General features: G+C 37.1%; 2 protein-coding genes across 4 annotated transcripts; both read right to left on the reverse strand.

Moving 5' to 3' along the window:
* Window positions 1–726: 726 nt before the first annotated feature.
* Window positions 727–11,157, reverse strand: LOC137396747 (uncharacterized). Of its 2 annotated transcripts, none has more exons than XM_068083054.1 (4): window positions 11,012–11,157; window positions 4,919–5,241; window positions 3,786–3,890; window positions 727–1,843 (listed from the first exon to the last, which is right to left on the reverse strand). In XM_068083054.1, exons 1-4 carry the CDS (start codon window positions 11,034–11,036, stop codon window positions 1,601–1,603), a joined length of 696 nt encoding a protein of 231 aa, XP_067939155.1. In that variant the 5' UTR covers window positions 11,037–11,157; the 3' UTR covers window positions 727–1,600. The 2 variants fall into 2 exon arrangements, with proteins under 2 accessions (XP_067939155.1, XP_067939154.1); XM_068083053.1 differs by lacking the exon at window positions 11,012–11,157 and adding an exon at window positions 9,614–9,708.
* A 2,275-nt stretch (window positions 11,158–13,432) lies between these two features.
* On the reverse strand, window positions 13,433–27,563 carry LOC137396799 (uncharacterized). Of its 2 annotated transcripts, none has more exons than XM_068083110.1 (6): window positions 27,502–27,563; window positions 26,777–26,892; window positions 24,826–24,899; window positions 23,260–23,409; window positions 20,253–20,385; window positions 13,433–14,616 (listed from the first exon to the last, which is right to left on the reverse strand). In XM_068083110.1, the coding sequence occupies exons 2-6, from the start codon at window positions 26,868–26,870 to the stop codon at window positions 14,561–14,563; spliced, it is 507 nt and encodes a 168-aa protein (XP_067939211.1). In that variant the 5' UTR covers window positions 26,871–26,892; window positions 27,502–27,563; the 3' UTR covers window positions 13,433–14,560. The 2 variants fall into 2 exon arrangements, with proteins under 2 accessions (XP_067939211.1, XP_067939209.1); XM_068083108.1 differs by lacking the exon at window positions 27,502–27,563 and adding an exon at window positions 27,051–27,144.
* Window positions 27,564–27,898: the final 335 nt, after the last annotated feature.

Here is a 27,898-nt window from a genome sequence, read left to right on the forward strand (position 1 = left end):
TACAATTACCAGAGTATCTGTATCCCGCACACTTACCAGTGTATCTGTATCCTGTACACCTACCAAAGTATCTGTATCCGGTACACTTATCAAGGTTTCTGTATCTTGTACACCTACCAGAGTATCTATATCCTGCACACCTACCAGAGTATCTGTATCCTGTAAACCTACCAGAGTATCTGTATCCTGCACACCTACCAGTGTATCTGTATCCTGTACACCTACCAAAGTATCTGTATCCCGTACACTTATCAGGGTTTCTGTATCTTGTACACCTATCAGAGTATCTGTTTCCTACACACCTACCAGTGTATCTGTATCCTGTACACCCGCCAAAGTATCTGTATCCCGTACACTTCTCAGGGTTTTTGTATCTTGTACACCTACCAGGGTGTCTGTATCCTGTACACCTACCAGACTATCTGTATCCTGTACGCTTATCAGATTTTCTATATCTTGTGCGCCCAACAGAGTATCTGTATCCTGTACACCTACCAGTGTATCTGTATCCTGTACACCCACCAGAGTATCTGTATTATGTACACTTATCAGGGTTTCTGTATCTTGTACACCTATCAGGGTGCCTGTATCCTGTACACCTACCAGACTATCTGTATCCTGTACACTTATCAGGGTGTTCGTATCTTGTACACTTGTCAAAAAGTAAACCTTTACTTTTAAGATATCACTTATCTAGCTCCTCACTAGAATATGAATTTATATAAATTATCAATTAATATTTGGTTTATTAATAATGTTATCCACATGTACAACATCTTATAATCAGGTATATACACATATCAAAAATTATAAAAAAAACTCCAGAGGTGATGCTATAAAAGGACTCAGTGTCACAGTATTCATCTTGAAGCACCCAATATTGGGGTTACGCGTTGAAACTTGACTTTCAAAGTAGGAATAATGTGTCAAGTACTTAGTCAATCATTAGCATGTGTGAAAATAGTACACAAAGTTGTGTCGCTAAGATTATGTCTGACAAAAAGTAAAAGCAAACAGATTTGTATAACAACATAATAACAGCTATTATATTATATACATCATGTACAAGGATGGCTAAATGTATAAAGTAATAGTATATGACCCGTAAAAGTATCTTTAGGTATGGATAAATCCCACAGCAAAATAGTTTTCATATTTGCCTCACCCACAATAAACTCAGTGCTGTCACTGACTAATCAGACTAATTTACTAACAACATGAATCAGCAAGAAGAACTTTCTTTGGTGAATCATCTCTAATAACATTTGGATTCAAGTCTAGTTAAATGTTATGTCCTGGTTCAGAATTACTGGCTGGTTCGGCTGTTACAAAGTGGAGCAAAGTCTTGCTGTTAACCTGTAAGGGCTTCAGTATAGCTTCAATCTTTTGCATAGTAGAGTTTAGTTGCAGAAAAGTATTTTCAGAGCATAAATATAGATAATCAAGTTAACTAAGTTTTTGAACACTTTATAACGCCTATGAAAGCAAGTTATTGCTTTTTAGTCAGTGTTCAGGTAACTCTCTAGTCCTCCAAGGGGGATCTATGAGCTCAGCTGCGGTCCGTGTGCACAGCAGTTTGCAGGCTGTTGTTTAGTTGATGCTACCTCCTGCTAACGGGATATGGCTTTGCAAACACTTCTGTTTGTTGCCGCTTCGCCAAGGTAACAGCTGTTCGCTGCCTCCGCTGACTAATTGCCAACTTATATCTCTGGTTTGCATTTGCCAGGAGCCGGCACTTAGGAAGATGGTTTTTGAACATTGTCTGGCATTTTTTGATCTGATCTTTTGTCAACTGAATCTGCCTTTCGTACTCTCTCCCTTCTTTCGTCAATTTTTTTACCGTCTACAAAAGTTGCTTGGAAATTGAATAAACAAACAGTTAGCATGTTGAAGTTAAACAGGCTACGCGATGAAAGGGTCTAATGGAAAACACAAACTTTGCAAGTTTGTTATGCTAGATTGATGAGGAGATCGTAATCAGTTAGATTTCTGTCGTCGCAGGTCAATCAACACCGCTTAAAGGTATACAAATATGTAGGAATCTTTTTTAAGAGTAACCACTCGATGAGATAAGCAAAAAGATATTGTCATTTCAATATTCAGATGTATCGTTCTGCTCGTCTCGATAGAAAAATTAATTTGATCTTTATTAAAGCAATGATAACTAACAGAGGTGCTTGTTTTAATCATGGTCACTATCATCCTTGACCCTTTGAGTCCTAACCATGTATATACATGTATAAGCAGGGCTCTTCATCCTGGAAGGTATTAATAACTTTCCATCGACTGTAAAAGTACTTAGAATAGCAAAAGTCCTTTTTGAACTGAATACCATTTGAAGTTCCAAGCTTTTGTAATACAATGAAACAAGCGGAAATCAAACAGAGTAGTTAGATTTAATTTCATCACCTTTCGAAGGAGTGATGTTCTGGAGATGAATTAGCAGAACAGGATGGTTGCAGTACATAAAGTCTGATATATTGTGTATATTTGTTTTAAATAGAAAAACCAATAATTTTACTGTAATGCTCTTGTTGCTGAGGAAAAACTTTTTAGTTTTGTCTATTTTTTATTCTTCATTACCAAGAACTTAATCAGTGTGTCATAAGAAACTAGTGTTCTGTCAGCAGCAATTTCTTATTTTTTCTGCTGGTTAGAAGTGCCTTCAATATTTCGGCAATATCTCAAAAATTAATACTTTTATTAACTTGAAATTTTGAAGTTCTTCTTAAAAATATTATGCTCAAACCGACCAGAATTTTGTAACCCTACGTAAATTAGAAGCACGAAAAAAACTACGCAGCCAAGTTTACTCTGGTTTAGGATCAGGTGGAAAAACAACTCCAAATTATATCAGACCAGGCTTCAAAGTTTTACACTCAAATATTTGAGTATTCTACTTTCTAGTAATATACTCCGAATACAGTTTGTCAACTTTTCACATCTTTCGGACCGGTTTGTAGTCAGAAGAATGTGTGACGGAGACAGCCAGCACCCTATCATAACAAGGTCTAGGAGTCAACATTTGCACTTCCTGATATTTAAATTATTTTCTACACACAAAAATATGGTCATCAGAAAACACAGACAATCAACAAGTATGTAACCAATCACCAATTTAAAAATGGCCACCCTAAAGTGAAATATATTGAAAACAAGGGCAGCTGATAAGAACTTCACTAGTTGAAGTTTTAGTAGCCAATGGGATGATGAAATCAGCCTTTTTTTAATGAGACATGAAAGCAATCAATGTCGTTTTGATTTCTATTCTTAAGTCATTTCGCTTTGCAGACATGTGCTGATGGTTGCCAAGCTAAATACAGTATCTATGGCAACAAGGAGGATCAAATCTAGACAAATAAGTAACATAACTCTAGTTATGCTCCGTGTGTTTGAATAGATGATCTTTCAAATAGCAGTACGGGTAGACACAATATTTCGGCGTTGTAGATTTCCTTTTGCCTCATGAATTATTTTTTGTTATTTGAGAATTATTGTAGGATTCCGCCAGATAGGATATCTGGAGGTCATCAAAGGGCCAACAGTTGTTAGTAATCCATATTCTCTATAAGTATTCATAAGAAATAGAGTGCGACTTCAAGTCTCACTTTGTGCATTCCATTCTGCTTTTTCAGCAGTGAGTTGCAGCAATATTCTTTGGAATAGGATAGATGGAATATTTGCGAATATCGGTATATCTTAGCAGCAAGTATGTGAAACATCATTTTTATAAAAGTGAATATGGCCTGCCCAATAAATGTGCAATTATAAGTAGTTTGACTTACCTCTTCTAGCTTTTCTATTTTTTCCTTTTGCCTCTTGCGACATGCTGAAGCAGCTTTTTTGTTTCTGTCTCGTCTCTGTAGTATTTGTGGATCATTCGTTTCGAGCTGTAAAACAGAATAATGGAGTGAAGTTAAGTTTCTTTTAGGCTGCTTTTAGATACATGGGAGGTGCGTGATTGAGCTTTTTGTGGGCATTGGTAATCCAATTATGTAGTATTGCTAATATTGAGGAATTACAGTAGCTTTTGCCATGGTTGGGGTATGGATAACGGAGTCAGATAGATGTACCAACATTAGATAAGGGCATTCATGTTGGTGCATCATTCAGACCTGCGTTTCGAGACTATTATTATACATGTAAATAGTTTCAAGTTTCTATGCTGTGGTTACCGAAAGCTTGACTTGTAATAAATGCACTCGGTGCATGCAAAAATGGTTTTATTGGATTCCCCCATGAGTCATCAATAAAGTAAACAATGAGTAGGTCAATAAAAGCAACGAACAGAGATCTATGAGTCATTGAGTCTATGATTACACTTAGGACTAGATGAGCTCCAATCAACGTTAAATGCTTTTGGATGTTTTGTCAGGAGTACTCATTTAAGCGATTAAAATTCGCGATTTAGGCGATTGATTCGAATGCATCCTTACTTGAAGACTTCAATATATACTGCGTCAGAAAAAGTTCTGCAATGTACATCCTCTAAAGCTTGGTTCCCATATCGATTGTGAGACTCCAGCGGTAACATGCACAGCAAAACACTTGCGACGCTAGGCTCAGCGGCATCTGTTCATATAAAAGCCACATCGTTAATAATATCGTAAACATAATTGCGTAATCAAATAAAATGTTCACTCGCCATGCCGTTCCTATAATGGTGACCTTTACCCGTACAGTGCATTTTGGGAAGGTTTTGCCTGCGGCCTGTTTTGCCTGCGAAATTTGAACAGCGCTAAACTATTGCGATGCCGCCGACAACTACCGGCGGTCTTTGGCGATACCCGGCGCGTAGGTTCCCATTTCACCGCTAATAGCCTGCGGTGCTGTCGCCGGTGCTTTGAGACGTAAATGGTAATCAGGCTTAAGTGTTTTGACATACCTACAGCTTTTTACATCAGAACAGATATCTCACCTTTTTGGTGCCTGACAACGCGTAGGCATCACTCTCAGCATCTAGAAAGTCAAGGTCAGGTATAAGTAGATCTCTGTCTCCATTTGATGAAGATTCAGAGTCGGAAGAATGGAACTCATCGAGCTCTGGAATCCCATTTTCTGGAAGATGAGATGAGTACTTGGAAGGAGTGTTCTCCAAAGTGATTGGATGATCAATAATGGGCTCTGGAGTGACTGCTAAGTTGATTGGCTCATCTGAATCGTACTTTTCTTCCTGTCCTGAAAAACTCTGCGAGTCCTCATCTTCTGTGTTTAAAATCTTGTCTGGCAGCTTTTCTTGGTCTGTGGTAAAGCGAAAGACATATGAGATCTAGCATGACAGTAAAGACCAACCTCTGATTACAACTGTCTGGAAGAAAGTGTGAATCAAGAACTTTAACAGCTTTAAATATTCAGTTTTTTCTTGCTTGGTTTTAAGCTGAACTAGATTTTAAAATTTCATTGTTTGGTTAGCCCTTTCTGCGATAAGCTGTTGAAATGCTGAAATATTTGTACTTTAAATGTTGTGCGTGCAATACTTTATTTATGCTTATATAAACAAAGATTGCTTTCATTTTTTAGTGCAAAAGAAATATTAATATCTGTGCAGTTTACATCATTATATTGCATCACTATTTGCATCAGCCATAGAACATCAGTTGTATTGATAGAGAGTAATGTTAGTTAGTCGAGTTCTCGGTTAGCTGGATAACTATAATGACAAGATTAATCTTTTGCCATTTACCTGCATTAAATGCTCGTGTATGAGCTGAGCGATTACAGATTGCTTCACAAAGGCAAACCTGTCTGCCCCTTTACCTCACTTTGCATACCAATTTTTAAATTTACGTTGAAGTAATTTCATTGCGACTTCTTAAGCAAAACTGACGAAGCAGATGAAAACTAAAGGGAAAATGGAAAAAATATATAGACCTCATTTAAGTTGAGGTAAGTTATTCTGCATATTTCTATCTTTATTTCTCAACCTACGCATTGCTCAATATATGCTTCCATATTAGCATGTCAAGGGTAGCTCAACAATGGCAACCTTTTTTGTTATTTGTTACTTTGCTAAATTAGCTTATATATCATTTAGTTTCAAAATTATTTTGGATAATTTATTGGTTTTATTCCGATGCTTAATTGCTGACATCATCTATTAAAGAGTTATTATAGGTTTTTTTAATACTTTATTGGCAATAATTTCATTTGAAACAGAAATGTTTTTCAAATTATGCCATACAAGAATCATAAAAAACCAGTTAGTCATTCCAATGAAATAAATGGTTTGATATACAGCTTTTAAACCGTTTTCGGATTGCGGACTGAATTTAGTGAATTATCATGTATTATTATAAAAACCTTTCAGCAACATCCGTCCGGTTCAACATACAAACTAGTTCCGAAAATGGAGTAATATTCAACTGTCTGATGGTTTGACTGTGCAACAAAGAGTTTATCTAGTTTCTGAGAATTGCTAATCTATATATATATAAATCTCAAAGTTCATGTTTGTGTACTTCGGTTTGTCTAGCTATAGCTAGTAAAATATTAGAATAAAGAATCCATATTGCAGAAGATTTGATTTCGGAGCCTCTCATTCGCTAGGCAAATATCTTACAAATTAAGCTACTCAAGATTGGTGGATTCATCAGGTGATATATGTCGCTATGTGGGTGAAAATACGCTACCGCTCTCCGTTATGGCGCAACGTGATTTTATGCTTGTTCTCACAGCTCTTATTGGGAAGCTTATTCAAGTTAGTCATTAGCAGTATGCCAGCCTAATGGCAAGTGGCAAGCAACTACATTACCTCTCACCGTTTATAAGCTGATTTTTAATACTCGTGCAATGCCGGGCATTCCACTAGTATTACAATAATTATATTACAAAAATGACAAGCCATATCTCATTAGTAAGCCGTCATGCTTCAGTAATATCAAGAGGCTAGCAGTGATAGGAGAAAATTGAACGGTTGCTATTAACTGTCATCTGAAGTGGCAACCTTCCTAGACTTCCTTTGAACACTGGGATGGCCAGATCATTAAAAACCAGGTAGTATAGTGTACCTAGCCTGTTTATACTGAAAAATCTGATTAAATTTGGTTGGCTGCCAACATGCAGGAAGCAGTTATTGCCCATTGTGATGGAACAGGCAGCTTCTGAAAGCCTGAGAATCACTTGAATGATATATTTTATTTGTATCCATGACTATTCCACTATTGAAACTCTTGCCCTTGAGTAGTGCGTAATACAAGTTTGCTCTACCTTATCCAATTAGCATGTCTATATGTAGAAGTAGCCATTTTGAAGGCGACAATGAGAGTAGACTTTCTGCTCAGAAATCGTTACCCAGAATCTAGAGGAGAAAAATGGATGTCCATCGCCAATATAAATTGCTTATTCTTCCATTGTCTGTGAGCACAACTGGGCAATCTTACCCCATCCATACTACATCCACCATCATATGCTTCAGTTTATGAACTTTTCATTACTACGACCTTTAATTCATTATCCCGACTCCTCTGCAATACTATTAGATTACAAACTTTTAAAAAAACTTTTGTTCAATAATTCCTGATTTCTGTCTTTTCATTTGTTTTTGGCGTGTAACAAAAAAACATCGTTTTGTTAGTGAACCTATTGTCAATAAAAAGTTATACATACATACAAACATACGGCTTCCTTTTCTGAACAGGTTACGATACTAATCTTTGGACATTCTAGCAATCTGACAATTCTCTAAAACGTACAGAAGGAAGTTTGCTATTTACAAAATATTGACCTGTTTTGACCTAAAACTTCTAGTGTAAACCTAGCGTTCAGACAGACAGTCAGGATTTGCTGTATATTTTGAGATTTCAATCTTACGCTAATGCGTCCATTGGTGTCTAAAGCCTGGTTCCCATATATGTCGCAGAGCACCGGCGACAGCACCGCAGGCTATTAGCGGTGAAATGGGAATCTATGCGCCGGTTACCGCCAAGGACCGCCGGCAGTTGCCGACGGCATCGCAATAGTTTAGCGCTGTTCAAATTTCGCAAAAGGCCGCAGGCAAAACCTTCTCGAAATGCACTGTACGGGTGAAGGTCACCATTATAGAAACAGCATGGCGAGCAAACATTTTATTTGATTACGCGATTATGTTTAGCGATGCAGCTGTTATGTGAACATATGCCGCCAAGCCTAGCGTCGCAAGCGTTATGCTGCGCACGTCTCGCAATCGATATGGGATTCAGGCTTAAGCTTTACATGTATATTAGGACTAGCTGAGACCAGATTCCCATGCCCTTCTTCAAATCACATTGTGTGCAATGAAGCATAAAAATACTTGTTTCAACAGTTTTCACAAGTCTGATTGACACACTGCGGCAACTCTTGAAATATATGAAATAAAAAGTACATTGTACATGGTCATCTTTGTATACAGTAGTTATGTGCAGAGTATCAGTCAAGAAAAGTGTGGGTGTCACTTAAACAGAGGGTTCCTATCAAATAACTTGGCAACCAGATAACTTGATTCAATATCTTATCTTTTTGTAAGGAGAGGTTATGTGGACATACCACACAGCAAACTACTGTTTAGATTGATATACACACAAGTAAAAGTATATATAGGAGCAACTGTAATTCCAGTTGCCATAGGTGCATTGGGGGAAATAGCAAAATCAAAGGTTAAAGCAAGGTCAAATCTAGCTTGTCTAAATACCGGCAACGATCAACACAAGTCAGCTGCAAAAGAGTGTGGTATTGAGAATAGTTAAGATTTTGAGGCGAAGAGTAGATATGTCCTATATATTAACGGAATGCCTTATTGGCAACATAGTGTTTGTGCTGGTTGCAAAGCAACATGTTGTTTATCAAATATTAAAAATTTGAAGCTAGCGTTTTTATTAAAGATGAGCTAAGACCATACTTCAAAACTTTAATCAACTAAAAGTTGAAGAAATATAGGTCTAACGAGGCTGTATAACGACTGGGCCATAGTTGTACACGTTTGGTACTGTCGACAACATCAACTGTCGGCTGTTATAGGTTTAACTACTATGCCTATCATAACTAGGTGTGAATCAGGCTGTTATAGGTTTAACTACTATGCCTATCATAACTAGGTGTGAATCATCCACAATCATAATCATTGAGATTGTTTACTCCCACATGAATGCCATTGTCAACTTTATTGTGAGCAAAATCAGCGGTGACTGCATAATGGCATGAGTTGACCCATCAGTGAGTACAAATCTATTAAACTACTGATGTGATGTTAATGTTAATGACAATTAAACTAGTGATAGCGAACACATAAATGTATAAACAGTAGTTTATCTACTCGCTGCTAATAACTAGAGTTACTAGACCATCCAGGGAAACAAAATCTTATGTGAGGGGATTTTAGTCATGAACATTGGGGAAAGCACTAATTCCCTTCCATAAAGACATCCTTGTTTATATTAAGAATAGTAGGCGTGTATATGACTACTTAAATCTTTAACTTTATGATGAGAAGAAAGACATCTGGACCCTTGTAGGGAAATTAGGTCAACATATCTCATGTTCCTATAGACTAGAGTCATAAGAGGAAAAGGGATGTTTGAGTGCTCCCCTTCCTTGTTAAAAGAAACTAGTATAAATAAAGTAAATTACTATATTGACACAGTATAATAATAAAACTTACCTTCAGTTGCTTCTCTTGGTAAGTAACTCGACAAGTTTGTCATTTTTTTTAAAACCCTTCTCAGGAGGATCAAAAGTAAGTCATTACTAGTGCCGTACCAGTTGGAAAATCCAGATCACAGCAAATTTCCAGACCGCTATAAAGGTTTTTCCCCATTGAGCTTGCAAGGGGCGCACCAAAATCAAATATTCTCATCGGATGTCTTTTTTCTCTCAGATATTGTAATTTATTTTACAAAATCATTATTAAAGAATACAATTTTTTTAGTTTTAACTTTTTAAAATTATATTTGCATTTAGACTAGTAAAAAAATTAAGTTTCAATACCCCCATCTTGTATTGTTATGCTACAACCCTTTGTTTGGAATTTCCATTTTCCAAGCAAAATTTCCATTTTGGCATAATGGAATTACCACAGGCGTTAGTGACTATACATTATGTTGACACCAAGCCTGATGTATGTCTAATGGTCAAGTCAAGCGTAGCAGGGGGAAGTTTGGTATAATGGAGGATTCAATAAAGAGAAAGCTTTATTAAATTATGGTATATCACACAGAGCTAGAAAGGCAGCATCCATTAGTCGTCCTGAGTTCTCATTTTGGTTCAAAGAAAATAAAAACATAAATTTATTTTCAATTACACAAAGTATTATTGAATGAAAAGCCTGAGGAACCTTTTTAGTTCAAGTTCAAAAAGCTTTTGGATTGCTTAGTGACACTGATGTGTTTTCTTTACTAGCTCTAACGTTCAGCTCATAGTGGCAAATTTGGTTGAACACTTCATATATGTCAAAGGTAAACTCCTGCTTGTCTTACTAAAAACTAAGATTTACGAGAAGAACCATCGACCTATTTTTATTACTCATCGTGATTTAACAGCTAGTCACGTATTTTTGTAGTCATATTTTGTACTCTACTCTGTAGAAACCAAAACCAAGTTATTTTATCGTTTCTATTTTCTGCGCAGCTCAACGGATTGGTGTGTCGACCCGCAACTCCTATTATCGCTTTAAGCAGTTTTGGATGTATCAGCCATTCCTACCTATCAAGATACTTACCTAACAACTTACATTGTTAGCGCAATAATGCTGTAAGTTATTAGGTAAGTACTAATACCTTTTCTTATTAAAAAAGACAGTTCTTCTTTACTTGCTGATAGGAGAGGAGCAACTCACCTGTTGTTTAAAAGCTTTTATCGAAATTGAAAGGGCGGAGATAAACCGGAAATAGAAAGTTAGAAAGTACATCGTATGTAAGCTCTATTCTATTGCAATTAAGAAAACATCCTTGCTAGATAGACAGCGCGGCGTATTACTTCATTATACTGTATTGAAGAGATTGACTCTCAGATAACATGATGAACAACATAAATAAACGTTTTTTTATAATTTTATACTTACACCCGTGGAATGGAAGATGGTCCATGTTTACACATCTATCATAAGCTGGTCTGAGCGAATAAACTCCCACGTTCAACACTTGGTCCCATTGGAATATTGAGCAAATTATGGCGCTAGTTTTTGTGATAAGCACAGTACTAGAGACAATGTTCAGAGCGGAATGCTTTTGGTTTGCTTAATGCCTTTTTCTCCAATGATTCCATTGGATTCCCAGCAGTCTTGGAAATTCCACAAGGAACTGAATGAATCAACTATGAACGAGAAGGCAACTCCATAATAGCTAGATATAATACATGTAGGTAATACATACATTGTATACGATAAAAGGGGTCTTGTGATATGCCATTGTGTGCTATTTTGCATTATATAGTCATAGCTTTATGAGCTGCTCTGCTATATAGTAGCAGTATAAAGCCTGCAAACTTGAGTTATAGAATAGCTATGGTGGGAGCGGGGTAACCAACCACACTAATGCTAGTAATGTTGTAGAGAGAGCATCTCTTTTAGAAAGATTGAACAAAACCCTTATGACAGCTCCTATGAACTTGATGCCCGATAAAATGCACAAACTGCCTTTCCTATACAAGTGGATTAAAGACCATGTCATTTAAAGCTTGTCAATGCTTGAGCAAGTGTTACTCAAAAAATGAAACAGGCCGCAGGATCTAAACTCAAGAAGGCCATTTTACCAGTTGGCATAAAATGAAAACAGTTGAGATTGCATACAACTAACAGCATTAACCTTAAACCATAACTGCCACGAACAACTTTTATCGTATTTACTAGGTAAATCAGACACGCTGATTCCGAGTTTGTAATCAAAATAAAGATTAGGCCACTAACTTTCAGAGTAATGAAAGATTTTTTATAGCGTTTTAATACCGGTTTCGAAAACAACACGATCGGCATAACAAGCTCCGCCCATAAATACGTGACGTAACCTAGCTTTTTAGGAACAGAAGTTACGTAGGTATGTTTAGACCGATTTAGAATAATAGAGATGGGTGTTTTAAAATCCATTAATATCTAAATTCAGCCTTAAAAATAATATCAGTCTTTTCTGAAAGGTAGATAAGCTAGTTAGCATTGCATATTTAAAAAAGCGCGATAACAACGCTAGCTTGTGATAAAACCGCGCTTTTTGAGCTCATTTTTCTCGGCGTCCAGCCCATTTAAACGTCATGTAACGAGCTGCGAGCAATTTTAAATAGTTTATATCCCTTTCATAAAAAACTGAAATTATTTTACAGGCTGGATTTAGATAATAATGGGTTTTAAGACACCCATCTCTATTATTCTAAATCGGACTAAACATTCCGAACTTCCGTTTCTGAAAAAGCTAGGTTTCGTCACATATTTATGGGCGGAGCTTGTAATGCTGATTGTGTTTTTTCGAAACGGATATTGAAACGCTTTAAAAAAGCTTAAATGACTTTGAAGGTTAGTGGACTAATCTTTATTTTGAGTACAAAATCGGAATCAGCGTGTCTGATTTACTTAGTAAATACAATAAAAGTTGTTCGTGACAGTTATGGTTTAAGTATATACATGTAGGTAGCAAAGTGATCAAAGCCATGTCAAGGGTCAACATTCTTTTGCTAACTTCAGGGTTGCACAAATGGTGATGGGGTTGTTTATAACAATCAACACGCCGCTACATATATAACTACAGCAGGCGATATTGCATTCCATCATGACACATCATGCTATATGACACCCCTAATCTTTATTCTACATCCCATGACACTCGACCATACCGCACTCTATATAGATGGCCTGACTTATTGCTGAACAGTTGCCACTCCTAGCCGTGTATAGATTTCTCCCTCACGTGATAATGAGGTAGCCCGGCGTACAATTGGCAAGCTGCCAAATGGTGAATCATCACGATAACAATATTTTTTCCCCATGAGTGATATTGACAGTTGCTTGGAGACCGTGGCCATGCTTCAGAGTGCAAGTTGCTTGGCAACCATGACAAGTGTTAATAGTGTATTTTACCATTTGAACAGGCTTGTTCGGAGCAGCATTTTTAACCAGGTATGTACATACTGTAGCTATATCGCTACCACTATTATGTTTTAACAGTTTATCAGAACACAAAGTCACAATTTGCTACGCATTATCATATAATTAAATGCATATTTATGAATTGCTTTTTTATGCTAAAGCTATAAAACCCAGTAGGAAGGTTTTTATTATCAAAGGCTTACTTAATAAGGGATGTTTTTGTTTACTTGTGAAATGTTCAGTTTAGTTTATTTGTAAGTACCACCAAAATCAGTGAAGCCAATATATTCTAACGTTCATAAAGTATATTGTAACATTTTCTTCCGAGAAAAAAACTACTGCCGATTTATATGAAGATACATGTAATTTAGAGTTGAAAGTCTTCCACATTGATAAAGGTTGTATCTGATCAAAATTATAAGCGTTTGGTATTGCATAATAAGTTATTTATATTATTAAAATGTAAAAATATTAAATTAATAAAAATCTATAAAAACTACAGCAACCGGTACCAGTTTTTTCATAAAAGAAAATGCACAATTGGCCTCAAATAAATCATTACATATATCAAGACAAAACATCAATATTAAAAACATGAGTGAGTAACATAACATGGTAGTCAGTCACGTCATAACATGGAGTGAGCAACGAAGGCAAAGCATAGGTAGCACCGTCGACTGGTGACACTTAATGACACCGTCAGCTGGTGACACCGTCGCCTGGTGACACCTTGTATTCTAGCAAAATCTGTGCAGCTTATAGCACATATTTAATCTTGCTGAATGCAAAGTGCTTTTCTAAAAGCTCATTAGCAGCAAAACAGCAGCTTGCTGTGGGCCAGTGAAAGCTTATAAAATTGCCTCCTTTTCTTAAAATATCAACTTTCAGTTGATACCATAAGTAAATCGGCTGTTTTTCAGGAGTCTTTTTTCTAAAAGTTAGAAATAAACATTTAATGTTTTTTTGGGATAACCCATATTTCCTTTTAGAAAAATAAATAACGGGGATTGTCATCTGTCTATAGGAATGAGTATACGTTTATATAATAACGCATTGTCAATGCAGAGATTTTCCCTATGCAAAATGGGCCATGACCTGTCTAGTAATACTTGGAAATATTTTTTGCACTCGCCAGGACATGCAACCGCATTGAATGACTCAGTTTCTGGAGATAGTTAGCTTCAATGTAAGTAACTGCCGGAAACTGAAATTTTAGCTAGGTCATTTTAAGTCAAGGAATCGTCTTTCCTTCTAAAAATGTCGTAACCTTTTGATTATCGTTTTTTCCAACACTCATCCACATTGAGAGTGTTGGTAAGAAACGTTGTCAGTGTGTGTGACTCATTAGCACACCACACTGCTTTTCTAGTTTGATTTCATTGCTCATCAGTGCTGTAATAAGGAATTGTCTAAAATTCTCTCAGTCGGGAAAAAACTATTAGGGTACCAGGTTTGCTTTTTGAACGATTAAAATTAACTTAATATTTTATCCAATAACTTCGAAGAGAGAAAATTGTCATACTCGTCCGGTTGTTCCTGTTAGTCCTTTGAGTTGTTCGCTGCCTCTTCAAGTGATCTGGTGGTGTCCTCATCGTCTGAAAAGAGCCAATTATTATTTCAATACGTGAAAATACCATATATTATAATATATAATATGATATATATACAATACCGTTCATAGAATCTCATTGTCTATCTGTCCAGTTAAAGCAATAAAGTTTTAAGTACGAAATATATGAAAGAGAATTTGTACGAAAAAGATTTGTACTTGGAAATTCTAGGTCTACAGGCAGACATTCCACCCACTAAGCCACAAGGGCTACTTCCGAAGAAATGGAATAATTGTGCACATAATTATTATATCGGTTACAATACGGATAACGACATTGTGTGATGCGTAACGCCACACAAGCTGGCCTCACGGCTCTTATTATAGTGAGTTTAACAATTTTAGCAAGCTAAAGTTACTAGCTTAAGTTACTCAAATTTGCTAATTATAATATTGGCTAATAAGTCATCTAAGCTAATGACAGTTACATTACCTGCCACTGTTTATAAGCTGTTTTTATTGTGTGTGCAACACCGGGAATTCATCTAGTATAATACTATGGCAAACGTCACTTCCTCGACAACATAGCCAAAGAAAAAATTAACAATTAAGAATTAATTGAAATGAGAAAAATAAAATAATTGTAATAAATAAATAATAAAATAGTAATTGAAATAAAGAACAAACTTGGGAAGGCAAATTTATTGTTAAAGCCTGGAAACATGAGCACGAAATGGGATGAAAAGTGCTACAAAACTCGTGTTACAAACATTGACTGGCACTTCTGTGTGAGGTCAACATACAGATGTTTTTCTCGTTCATGCTGGGCAACTCATTTCCATTTAATAAATTAGCACATGAAGTTGGTAGTTTATTCTATTACATGTACTGATGGCCTAGCCCTAGTTCATAACTGTTGCATGAAAGAATAGGCGCGCATTGTTAGTCAAGCCACTTCTTATTGGTCAGATCGAAACGTAAAAGTTCTAATTAACCACCATCTTGTTATTTTATGATTAGTTTTTACACAAATATCATCATTAAGAAATTCTTGTTCGCTTGTCCGAGTCTGTTAAGATGAGAAGAAGAAAGTTTACTATCCGAATCACTAAAGAAAACCATAGATGTTCGTATACAGAGATATTCGTTCACTTTTAATGTAGAACCAATTAAAATCATTACAAAGGAGTCAATAATAATGGTGGTCCTACCACACAAAGCTGTCGTCAGAATAGTCACTTTTAAAATCACTGTCGTCACTTTTAAAATCACTGTCGTCACTTTTAAAATCACTGTCACCTTTTTCAAATTGGTAACCAAAACAAGCTCTTTCAATTTTCAACAACAATTTCTTCACATTCGTTATTTTAATACAAATATCTATACTGGTGGCACTGGGTTGCGTTAAAAATCTGAAACTCGCTAGGTTTGAACTTCTGCTAACCAAAAGCATGGCTCAACCAGCGACCTTCACAAACATATTGGTGATGTTTGGGAGCGTTGCTGATTACTCCGCGAAGAGTGACAGCCGTCTTAGGTTTTTAGAGCTATATTTCTTGTACTGAAAATAGACCGAGATTGCCTTTAATAATCACTGTCAGTCACAGACTTGGAAACGGATTTGCTGTCAATGTCGTGGCATTTCATTGCTTTAATTATTTGGCAGTCTATAAATGCTGGGCCAGATGCTTCAAACCAAAACTAGTGAAGTTTTGGTTGACCGTGGTGATTTATGAACAAATAATAAGTTAGTAACGGTACGGCAACACGTAACAAAATTTCCGTTGGTTCTAACCAAAATCACGAAATGATTGAAACACACAGAATTATTCTGCGCTGCTAGAATCGTGCTAGCGAGCACGATCTCAGCAGCTTTTGCAATTAGTATAGTCCAAGAGACGTATAATGACACACAATAGTAAAAGTATAAGTGCAAATCAACATAGTACACACGATGCAACTGCTTGGATTGCGTTATTGAATGTATTTATTGTTTGGACGCTATAGCTACAATTTGTTTATTTTTTAATTATATTTCCTTTTTAGCAGCAAAAGTTTTGTGGTAGAGAATGTCGACATCTCTAGCGCAAACAAGTCAGTTGCATCGTATTTACCATGATAACTTTCTGTAATAATTTTCTTGTGTGTCGCATTATGTTTTCGGACTACATATATCTTAAAATTTGCTAAAGTCGTGTTCGCTAACTAATAATAGCGCGACTTAGACAGTTACATCGTGCGTTCTATGTTGAAATGCTTTCGTATTTTTATTGTGTGTCACGGTACATGTCTTGGACTATACTAATTGCTAAAGTTGCTAGAATCGCACTCGCTAATAATTTGTTTAATCTGTTAAAAGCGTTCGTCGACGAACTCGGTGGGCATGCACAGCTCAAATAATAATTCTGTGAATTTCGACCGATTAATTCTGCGTTTTTCGTGATTTCGGCCAGAACTCCGAACCAACAAAAAATTCGTTACGTGCAGCCGTACCTTTAGTAATCCTATTTATGCAATCCTCGCCACCTACATTGGTAAATGGTCGTCTCGTCTGTCACTTTTTAAATATCCCTGTCGTCGGGTCGTCAGAATCGTCACAAAACATAGGAGGACCCCCAATAATGGATAATTAATTGCTAGATAACACAAATGTAACCAAACAAAAGGCTGGAATGAAACATCTAACTCTTTACTATAATAAGAGCTGTTTCTGCTGGCTGTCAGTCAGAAGACATGCTTAGAGTGAGGAAATAAGATTGCAAACCGCAGATGTCAAACCCAGTTCATGAGATTCTCAACCAAACACGCTACCACCTGCGTCTCTAAGTCACTAGGCCACCTTTTTACGTATTACATAAGTAAGTGTGTTTACTTTGTCTTAGTAAGAGAAATAAAGTGTTTGTATATATGCTCATAAAAACTGATGCTGACTGAATAATACATAAAGAAAATAAAAATGTAAAACCATAAAAATCATATTATGTGGTAAAAATGTGATTAAGATACTACAATAATTGTGCGCATAGCTATTACACACGGTGATCTTTCATGGCAAGCAGGAATGCCAGTATGCCAGCCTCAAACCAAGCTTGGAGGTTGTGAAAACAGATCAATTGGTTTGAACTACAGTAATAGCATTTAGCTTGGTAAAACGACACTGACAACTGGGACAATATGACACCCATTCGCATTTCTGAATCACTATGTTTCCATGATGCGCGGTGCTTCGGAGTTGTGCCCTCTCCGAATCATGGAAACGGCGGCTTCGCACTGAAACCACTGCGCACTGATCAGTGCGAAGCCAGTGCAAACTCGTAGCAAGGAAACAGCTACTGCGCAGTGGCTGCGCATAGCTCTCATGTGTGGAGACGGATTCTTCGAGAGCCGTAAACTAGTACAAATGTTATCCCGCTAATCTTGTTTTTTTCTATTCTTCCGATCTTCTTTCACCTATATTTAATTATGGTCTGCACCCACGCGGATGATGAGGTGATTACTTTCCTAGACTTTGTTATTGATGCCTACACTTTTCGAAAAATAGGTGGCAAGTCCTAAATTAACGTTTAAATAATATATTACTTAAAAATACTTATTAAAAATATTGCTTTATAAAAAATTGTGTTAAGGTTTGTAAAACCCTGTGAATGTGTATTGTAAATAAAAGTATAATGATGACCGAAGTATAAAAAGACCGTTTCTGACGTTCGGTGTCCATGATCGATTCAATTTCTCCATCAGGCGTTTCGATTAATACAATTTCTCTTCTCTGCTAATTTGCTGAAAACCACTGCGCAGCATGGAAATGTACAATCCCCTCGACTTCGGAGGGGGCTGCATCGCAGTACTGCGCACCATGGAAACATAGTGATTAATTGTACTTATAATTATGACACCTGCTGGTCTCTGATAGCACTCAAGAATGCCGGGGTACGAGGGATCCTAATAAATAGCAAAGGCTACCTCACACTATATCCCAGCATATCAGTGTTAAGAACACACTTCAATGATCGTCAATGATAACAATGTTCGCACTATCACAAACCTGTCCGTGTCTACATCAGCAAAATGTCCACTGCATAGCAATCTTATTACACAATGCCATTGCGGAAATGATGAAATACTTTTCCCAAATGTGTATACACATGTAATGTCGCATGTGCATACACATGTAATGTCGCATGTGTATACACATGTAATGTCACATGTGTATACATGTGTAAACAAAGGTATATACACATGTAGACACATGTAATGTCGCATGTGTATACATGTGTAAACAAAGGTATATACACATGTATACACATGTAATGTCGCATGTGTATACATGTGTAAACAAAGGTATATACACATGTATACACATGTAATGTCGCATGTGTATACATGTGTAAACAAAGGTATATACACATGTATACACATGTAATGTCGCATGTGTATACATGTGTAAACAAAGGTATATACACATGTATACACATGTATACACATGTAATGTCGCATGTGTATACATGTGTAAACAAAGGTATATACACATGTATACACATGTAATGTCGCATGTGTATACATGTGTAAACAAAGGTATATACACATGTATACACATGTAATGTCGCATGTGTATGTTGTATTATTAAGAGTTGTCTACCCCCATGCTTATATTGTTGCTAACCACGCCCACTGTTCTGGAAGATTCTAATGACTCATGCTCTATTGTGTGTGACTGATGAAAGACACTTATTAAATGTTGAGCATTCAGACAAACTGTGTTCTTTATCTAATTGTAATAATCTAACAGTGTATACATGTGTAAACAAAGGTATATACAAATATACATATTAGCATATACATATTAGCCTTTGCTATCACCCACATGGTCTCATCATCACCTTCTCTGGATGCTCGTTGTCTAGCTTTCATTTCTTTTGTATATATTCATATACATGTATTATTTTGATGAAATAAAGCAAACAAACATGTATATATACTCATTACGTTCAGTTTCTTTTTGTGCATATGTGTATAAATGTATATACTCCAGTATATACGCATCTGCACACATGTATGTACACACATAATACCTACAAATGTGTATTTATATGTATCTACACATACGTATACCTGTTCATAAACATGTATATATACTTGTGTTTACACATGTTTATATACATGTACTAGCTGTGCTATCCGGCGTAGCCTGGGTATTGAAAATCACCTTATTAACAATGAGAGGTAATAAGAGTTGCCTGTCACTTGCTATTAGCCTGGCACATTGCCAATGAATAATTTGAGTAAGCTTACGAATAAGAGCTACGGCTTCTACGGAGCTAGTTATGACTTTACGTCATGACCCAAAGCGCTAGCCTATTTGCCTCCATATACTGACATATTTCACCATGCCAATTGATCCCGCTATGTGGCTTAGATAGTAAGGTGTCGGACTGGTGAATGGGAGGGTCCGAGATCATATCTTCTGCGATACAAATTTATTATTCCAAGATATCAACAGCTATTGTTAGACATATACACGGATGACTTTGAAAAATGCACATATATACATTCAAGTGTGTATGTATGTGTGTGTTCAGTTTCCTTTTTGGAACCTTCAATGACTACTAGGAGTGACTTACACTGATGCAACGAAGGAACAATAAAACAAAGCAAAGACCAGTTCAAAGGTGTATTTATTCTCACCGGTATATTCTTCTAACGTCGTAGGTATAGTTTGAGGAACAGAAGGGTCATAATTGTTCTTCAAATACTCATCGTCGAGTTTACCCATCTTGGCAGGGGAATCGTCAAAGTTGGTCCAATTTTCCGAGCAATTCTATGAAATAAGATTCACCAATATGAACCCGTGTCATGTATTTAAAGATCTTATAATTGTGTGTATTACTTTTGCTATCGTGTTCACATAACTCTCATAAGGATGGAGTGAAGCTTCTCACATTGTTGCTAGGCTACATGTAAAGTGTTATCTACCAGGCTTTGTATGTAAGTGCCTATATCTCCAGTCGCACTGATATGGGTATCCATATGACCCTAGATGCTAGTGTCATGTCTATGGCATTGGGCTATGGCCAACACAGTGTAATTTGTTCGGAATGCTTGTATGTTTCTCAAATCTAATTTTGTTGGTATTATTTGTGTGTTAGCAGAAATAATAAGCTCTATATTGAGGTAATTAATTTCAATTAACGTGAAAAATGCTTAGAAGTGGTGCTGGTAGGGTGGGACATAAAGCATCATGAAACCAATAAACCAACTATTCGCATGCTCTAACTGCGTAGCCAGGAAACTATTGAAATGATACCTTAAAATCTTTAATCTGTTTACTGCTGAGCCAAACCTGTCATTAAATAACACATTGAATTTTCACTCTGTTTAAATAAATGCATTGGGAGTGTGCCAACTAGCACCTGCCCGATCCTGCCAATAGTCGGGCAAGTCTTATGGAACAAGAGCTACTATTATGTTTTAAACGTCTTGTGTGAAAAACATAGATATTCTATTCCTGAATTGCTCGTGTGAATGACATAGAACTATTCATAAACGACTCATGTCAATGACAATGAGTTATTTCTATTGTAAAGCTCAAACAATGCTAATTCTTAGCCCATTTTCTATCACATTAACCAGATATCAGTACTTTATTATTTTCTTCCACCAGAAGTCTGGGCTTCACTCCTAATTACAAACAACTGGCCAGTGGTAATTAAAAGCGATCACTTACAATGCTTTCAATTTCTCACATAAAGCGCTCAAATAGTGTTCTACCTCTAGTGCTTCCCAGATGGTTGGCACACTGGCTGGCACACAGATAGCTGGCACACTCTCTGGTACGCTGCAGGTTAAATCTTTCTCACACAGTTATACTAAGTATTAGGCACAAAACGAACCAATCACGCGAAAGGGTTTTATTTTTATTACTTTATTGGCAATAATTTCGTTTCAAATAGAAATTTTTTCTGTATTATGCCAAGAATTTATACAAGAATCATAAAAAACCAAATAATATATAGTTTGACTGTTGATATTTTCACTTGATGCTTGAAGCCGCAACTATAAATTCTTGGTGCTTTTTAGAAATACCAAAACATAGATATGATTTTAGATATTTCACTAGGGCTATAGGTAATTATTAATATCTAAAAGAATTAACGCAAGAAACAAATTCTCATTTCAGCTATATTAAAAGAAAGCATTTGCTACCAGAATTAATCTATCTGGGAGAAAGAGGTGGTTAGATCGCACCCTCTAAGAACATCAGCCGTAGCTAGCTTTGGTACCTCTAGCACATTCTTGGACCCACCAAAGCCTTCATTAGAGTGACAACTACGACACACGTAGCAGGTGTACACTATATACAGCTGTATATAGTATATAGTATAGTATGTGTATATACACTATACACACTATATATATAGGCTGGTATACACTATATCGTCGTTTGTCAGTATTACTTACACAATACTTCGGTGATTGTCTGTAATAACAATGTTCACACTATCACAAACCCAAAGCGTTTACATTAGCGAACAGTTCATAATATATCATTATACAATGCGGTCACGGCAATGATGAAACACTTGTCCCGCAGAAACGCTCATGAAAGAAAATATAGATCAAGCAATTCGCGACAGCCAACCACCATTGCCAAAGTGGTGCACATTGCACAGACTGTCGAGGATGCTCGGCAAACTATTGGGAAAGTTTGACAGCATTAATCTTTCTGGAAGAGGCCATAGGTTTATGAGGCACGTTCGGCGAATAATTGCCGAGATGACAATGTCGGCATATGGTGGCATAGAGTGAGCCAGCCTTTAGTCATAATGTTTCCAATACAAGCATGATGCGCATTTGGTGTTGTGCGCAAGTTGAGTTACCATGCAATTGAGCATTTCTATGGATATTCGCTCGATTTCGCCAGCATTTTGGTAACAAGACTAGACTGCGTCGTGATTATTGACTCCCACAGGTCAATAAATAGCAAAGCAGTCTTATCACGTTTAGCGTCATTCGGAACATTAGAGCGTTTGAAACTGCTCAAATCGGAATAAAAACGGCTGAAGTTTGAAAATATTTAGAATGCAACAGCCTGCACAATATTTTAATGCACATCATTCGCAATCTGGTGCTTCCATTATTCGCAAGTTTGATAGAGTCGACAAAGCCTTACAATTAGCAAAACTCCTTTAGCTTGGGGATTTATGCCATTTCCATAATGCGGATAACTTGCGGATTGGGTCAAACTTGTGCATCATGCTCGTCAGGGAAACATAGTGAGTGTGGAAAACTATGAAAAACAAAGTTCTTTTGCCGTTTTATTCAGGGACAGAGAAGTTCTGTTAGACTATGAGTATTGTTTGTAAGCTATCAGCTACAGCAATTGCGTACCGGTTATTACACATGCAGCGACGGATAGACATGAGTGTAGTCCTCAAACGATGAATTTTGATTGGTCAAGATTCTTTTATCATAGTCTATCATAGTTGTATCTAGTTTATCACTAGTACGTATTTAGTCGGCATGTATAACCAATAACAGAAGTAGATAAGTAGCCTGTATACACTATTAGATAGATAAAATGAAAGCCTAGCGTGATGTATTTAATAGATTTCCGTGAATGTGATCAAAGGTGAAACAGCAAGTGTAAATGGAATTGCTGAGAAACTACTAACTGCCACTTTAGCTATCATACCTGTATGTTGAGCTCATCCCAGAAAGCAACTTTCTTGGTTGTGGTTGACTTTTCCTTACATCGTTTTCGACTGTTACGTTTGTTTTCCTTGTTCTTCCTTTTCCGCTCTTCATCCTTCAGTTGCTTATCGGTCTTCTCCGGCTTGGCCGCCTGATAAATGAGTAGCAACTAGCAACTAAACAAAAGTCAATTTTAGACTGTTGAGACAGAATTAAGGCCTGTACAACTATCACTCAAATCAACGTTTAGCTGTGCGATGAACTACAATGGTTAGCTATTTTACGTCATTCCCAACGATAGGGTGTACATGCTATGAACGATTAGCTGTACATGATAGCTAACCAACAACCAATTAGAAATTACATTGGTGATATCACGGGTCCTTTTGTTGTCTTTTAATAATCTGATTATGCAATTCATCGCGAGGAGCGTAGTTCTTCGCCACGCTTGCGAATATGAATTGATACAATCTTTATAATTGTTGAAATTGGATCCGATGCTGTCAACAAACAGCCAATCAAGATGTTAATAGTTGCGATCATCGGTGTCAAAGTTCAACATGTTGAAAGTTTATCGTGTTGCCCGCTAGCAGCGATTACGTTGGCCGTTCATCGCAAAACACGTCATAGCAGTCCATCGTTGCAGTCAATTGCACAGCTAATCGTTGATTTGAGAGGCCTTTAGAGTAAGAAAATTATCAAAGGAATGAAACAATTGAATAAAGCCTGATTGTATCTCTGAGAATCAACTAAGAGATGGGACTTGAAGTAAAGGGGACTGGCCTAGTATCAGTATTAGTAGCGCTGACTCAGTAGTACATGTATTAAATTTCCATGCAGTGATAGTCTAGCGACACCGGGTGCGTCAGCGCTGAAGCGTCACCCTGGGCTGACAAGCATGTTTCCATAGGGGGCTGTAGTAGAGCGATGGTTGTGCATCGCCTTATATCAGTGCATGTCTGCATATGAAGTAAAAGAAAAGCAAGACTTATGCACACACGCACGCACGCACACAAGTTCGATGCTGTTGGTCGCTAAGTCCATTTCCATGGCACAAAGTTAGCGCACTGCACAAGCGTTTTGCTTTCAAACCGCAATTCTGAATCACGACAGAATGAGAGCAACACGGATGTTTCAATGGTGGCATTGCAACGCCACATGGGGAGGAGGGAGGGGGTTGATATGCTATCGCTGTTTGGCGACTCAGTAGGCCTATTAGCCTCTCAGTTTCTTGTACCGAGCTGAAAAAAAATGAATCTGCGGTCAAAAAAATATATATATGTAGCACAATGTACATATATATATATATATATGTTTTTTTTAAAATCGAAGTCAAGGTGGGGTCATAACAACCACCTATAAGATAAGGAATAGCCAGAACAAGTGAGTTGAGCCCCATTGTTCTATTATTATAGGGGAGCGAGCAACGTCTCATCTGTTCATTAAAGCTTTACATAATCCTTCAATGCATTGTTTATCTTTTGAAAGGGGATGATGACAAGCTCTCGCTGTCAATGTTCATAATAGTGATCTTAAGTCATTGAACTTCCTTATTAGATGAGCTTACCTCTCTAGGTACTGTAGATGGGATATCCAACGCCTCATAAGGCTGAATTTCTTCTGCGTAACCTTCATTTGTAGCTGCAACAAAGAGTCTACTAATACTTCCGCCATAAATTGTACAGACAGAGTCTGAAATACAGACTTTATATAGAACTTCTTTTGGTAAAAGCTGAGAGTGAGCATGCCCACAAAATAGAGCGTAAGGTCATCACGTAGAAGCAGCTAGACGGATGATACCCCACACAAAGGTTGAGCATTAAAACTTAGACGCTTGGGTATCAATGCAGCCTGCTAAACAGTGAACTAATAGGCAATGGATCACCAGTGTTAATGTCTGGCTATTAAACCTGCGTATACTTCCAATCAGAAGCAGGCGTGACATGTGGTTTGATGTGTGAGCTAAGGGGTATTTAGACCAGGGCAACTGTGTTTCCGTTTGGCGGAGTTGTGTTTCCACTGAGAGAGTTCAAGTTGGAATATCTTCTAGTGACTAGAATCTAGTCTGTTTACGATTTGTTATACATTTCTGCAAAGGATTATTATAGTAACTACTAACTAGTATTGATTTTAAATCGTTGGCCTACTGACACTATTAATGCTATTATTAGCTCATCCTTTGATATCACCATTATATTTACAGGGCTATTGCGAGATATGATTGGTCAACTCTATGTTGTACTCTGTCAATGACAGCCATCGATATCGGATAAACATAGTTACCAGCACTATAATACTGATCTTGTGTCTGTGGCCGGGATAAAACCGTTTTTACAACCACTTTTGATTTTTCACCAACTAGACTTGGTCAGCGTAAAGGCAATTCTGATGAATCATCCTAGTATAAACGTACTTTTATAATATAGTACTATTATAATATAATAATATATAGTAATATATTATCATGTAGGTATTAACTAAAGTTCTATTTACTTCCATTCAAGCGACTGTAGTTCACTATCAATATTTAGGATTGCAAATCGCTCAGGATATTTATTCAATAATAAACTGCATGTATCATTGTTGTGGTGTGGTGGTTGAAACCGTGAGCTGCTAAGAAGCAGGTTAGTAATTAAAACTCTGTTAGGGGAGGAGGGGTCAGGAAGGGCTTCCGGTCAAAAATTGTTGCTGTGCTATGGGAGACAATCCTGACAGAAAACCTATCGAAGGCAACTGGGAAACTCCCTCAATACCTTTCCATGGAAGCTTAGTATCCAAAGCCCGGTTTTCATCCCACTGTGACCGACCTGCGGTCATCGGCAGTACCCAAGGAGGCTGTATATTTTCAGCACCTATGGGACAGGAGGTGATCACGCAATTAAGGAATTTACTGCTGCTAAACAACGGTATCTTTTACGCATGAAGTTAAAATATAACGTGTGTTTCCGGGTCCAAGTCGTATTAATTTGTTCACTGTAATCAGAAATATATATTACCGGAAAATCGAAATTACAGAAATTGTATGCATGCCTGTGCACGGTTTTCAGTACCGGCGACATCCTGCAACCTACACCGGGACCCTAGAAAATTCAACTAATTAAGCTTTTCTAGTGGCCAATCTCAGCAGAAAAATTGCTGCCAACTCTCACCGGCCTGCTAGTTCTCAGCAACCTGCAGTAGCTGCCAGTTGCAGCACTGCCACTCCATGTGGAGGGGTGAAAACCGGGCTTTATACAAGCAAGTTGGGACGACTATGACATGATGCAACTCTCCCAACATTGTCATAACCACTGACACTCAGTGCAGGTGTTGGTTCAAAATGCATTATACAGTCCAAGGTCAGCATTTCTATTGCATTGGATTGCAGCTAGCATACAGCAATTATGTGGTACATCTACGTTCAAGGAACTAAATAGGAATGATAACTTTTATGTCCTTCCTTAGTACTAGGTTTACTTGAAGAGCCTTCAGGAGCTAGTTTAGTATGCTACCTACTACCTACGACAGTTACTACATACCTTGAGTGCCATCAGTCACTTCAACTTCATCTACTGTCAAAGGAATTATGGCTGTAATCACTCTTTCTTCTTCTTCGCTGATATAGGTTGACATCTTTAGTCATGCGGATGCGGCGCTGCAACACATAGCCAAGCTAGCTGTGATAATGTTAGCAAGCTATTTACCGAGTACCTACGTGCGAAAATGACTCATGTTATTACCACTGGAAAAAAACCAGCGTGTCATGATGAATGGAATTTCCAATAAGCTACTGTCAAAACTTTTGATATTTACCATTTTTACCACGGCATGCGCTGTGTGTAGATCTCAACATTTCACCGTTACCGGAGATAACTTATCCATTTTACGCCGCATATTGCATTTGCAATGGCGCTTTTTATACAAATGTTTCATTGCAGACCGATAAAAACCCTGCGCTTGATTTTGAACTATGAAGTCATTGTAATTTCATATAAAAACATCTTTTCTCCTATAGATTGTAAGAAATTGGATTGTTGTCTAAAGGAGCTACTAGTATCACACATTGATTGTAATCAGAGTCGCTACCCAATGCCGCATCTATAATAGCTTCAATGCAAATATGAAACAATAGCAATACATTTAGCTTGTTTACCAAGTGCTAGTAACTGTGGTCAAACTGTTAGGTAGGCTTACTAGAGTGGCTCTGGATATCAAACTAATAAACAAATCATCTCAACAGCTAAATCTGTTACCAAGTACTAACCTTATCATGAAATGAGGTGAGAATCCTATCACAGCAGTTACCATGACATGCCATGCGGTCTGCCTCCGAGTTAATGGGATTATAACAGCCATCCATTACTTCGCTCATGTACTGTACAGCCTCGAAGTACTGCTGGTGCAAGTTTCTAGATTGAAAAAAACTTCCATGCTGTTAGTTTTGTGTATGACTTATTTTGTTTTAAAATTATTTGCAAGCAAACATTCTATATTAACAGTAGCAATGTTTAATTAGTTATTGAACAAGTTCTGATTCTAATATTGTGGTTTTTGTCAAGGTTTTGCGGTATATAATTGGCAGCGCTCCAAATTATAGTCAGCCAGTTATAGCTAGATCACGTAATACGTTTGTTTGATTAATCTCAAAAGAACGTCGGTCG

Source organism: Watersipora subatra, chromosome 5 (genome assembly GCF_963576615.1).
Source record: "Watersipora subatra chromosome 5, tzWatSuba1.1, whole genome shotgun sequence".
Classification (NCBI taxonomy): domain Eukaryota; kingdom Metazoa; phylum Bryozoa; class Gymnolaemata; order Cheilostomatida; family Watersiporidae; genus Watersipora; species Watersipora subatra.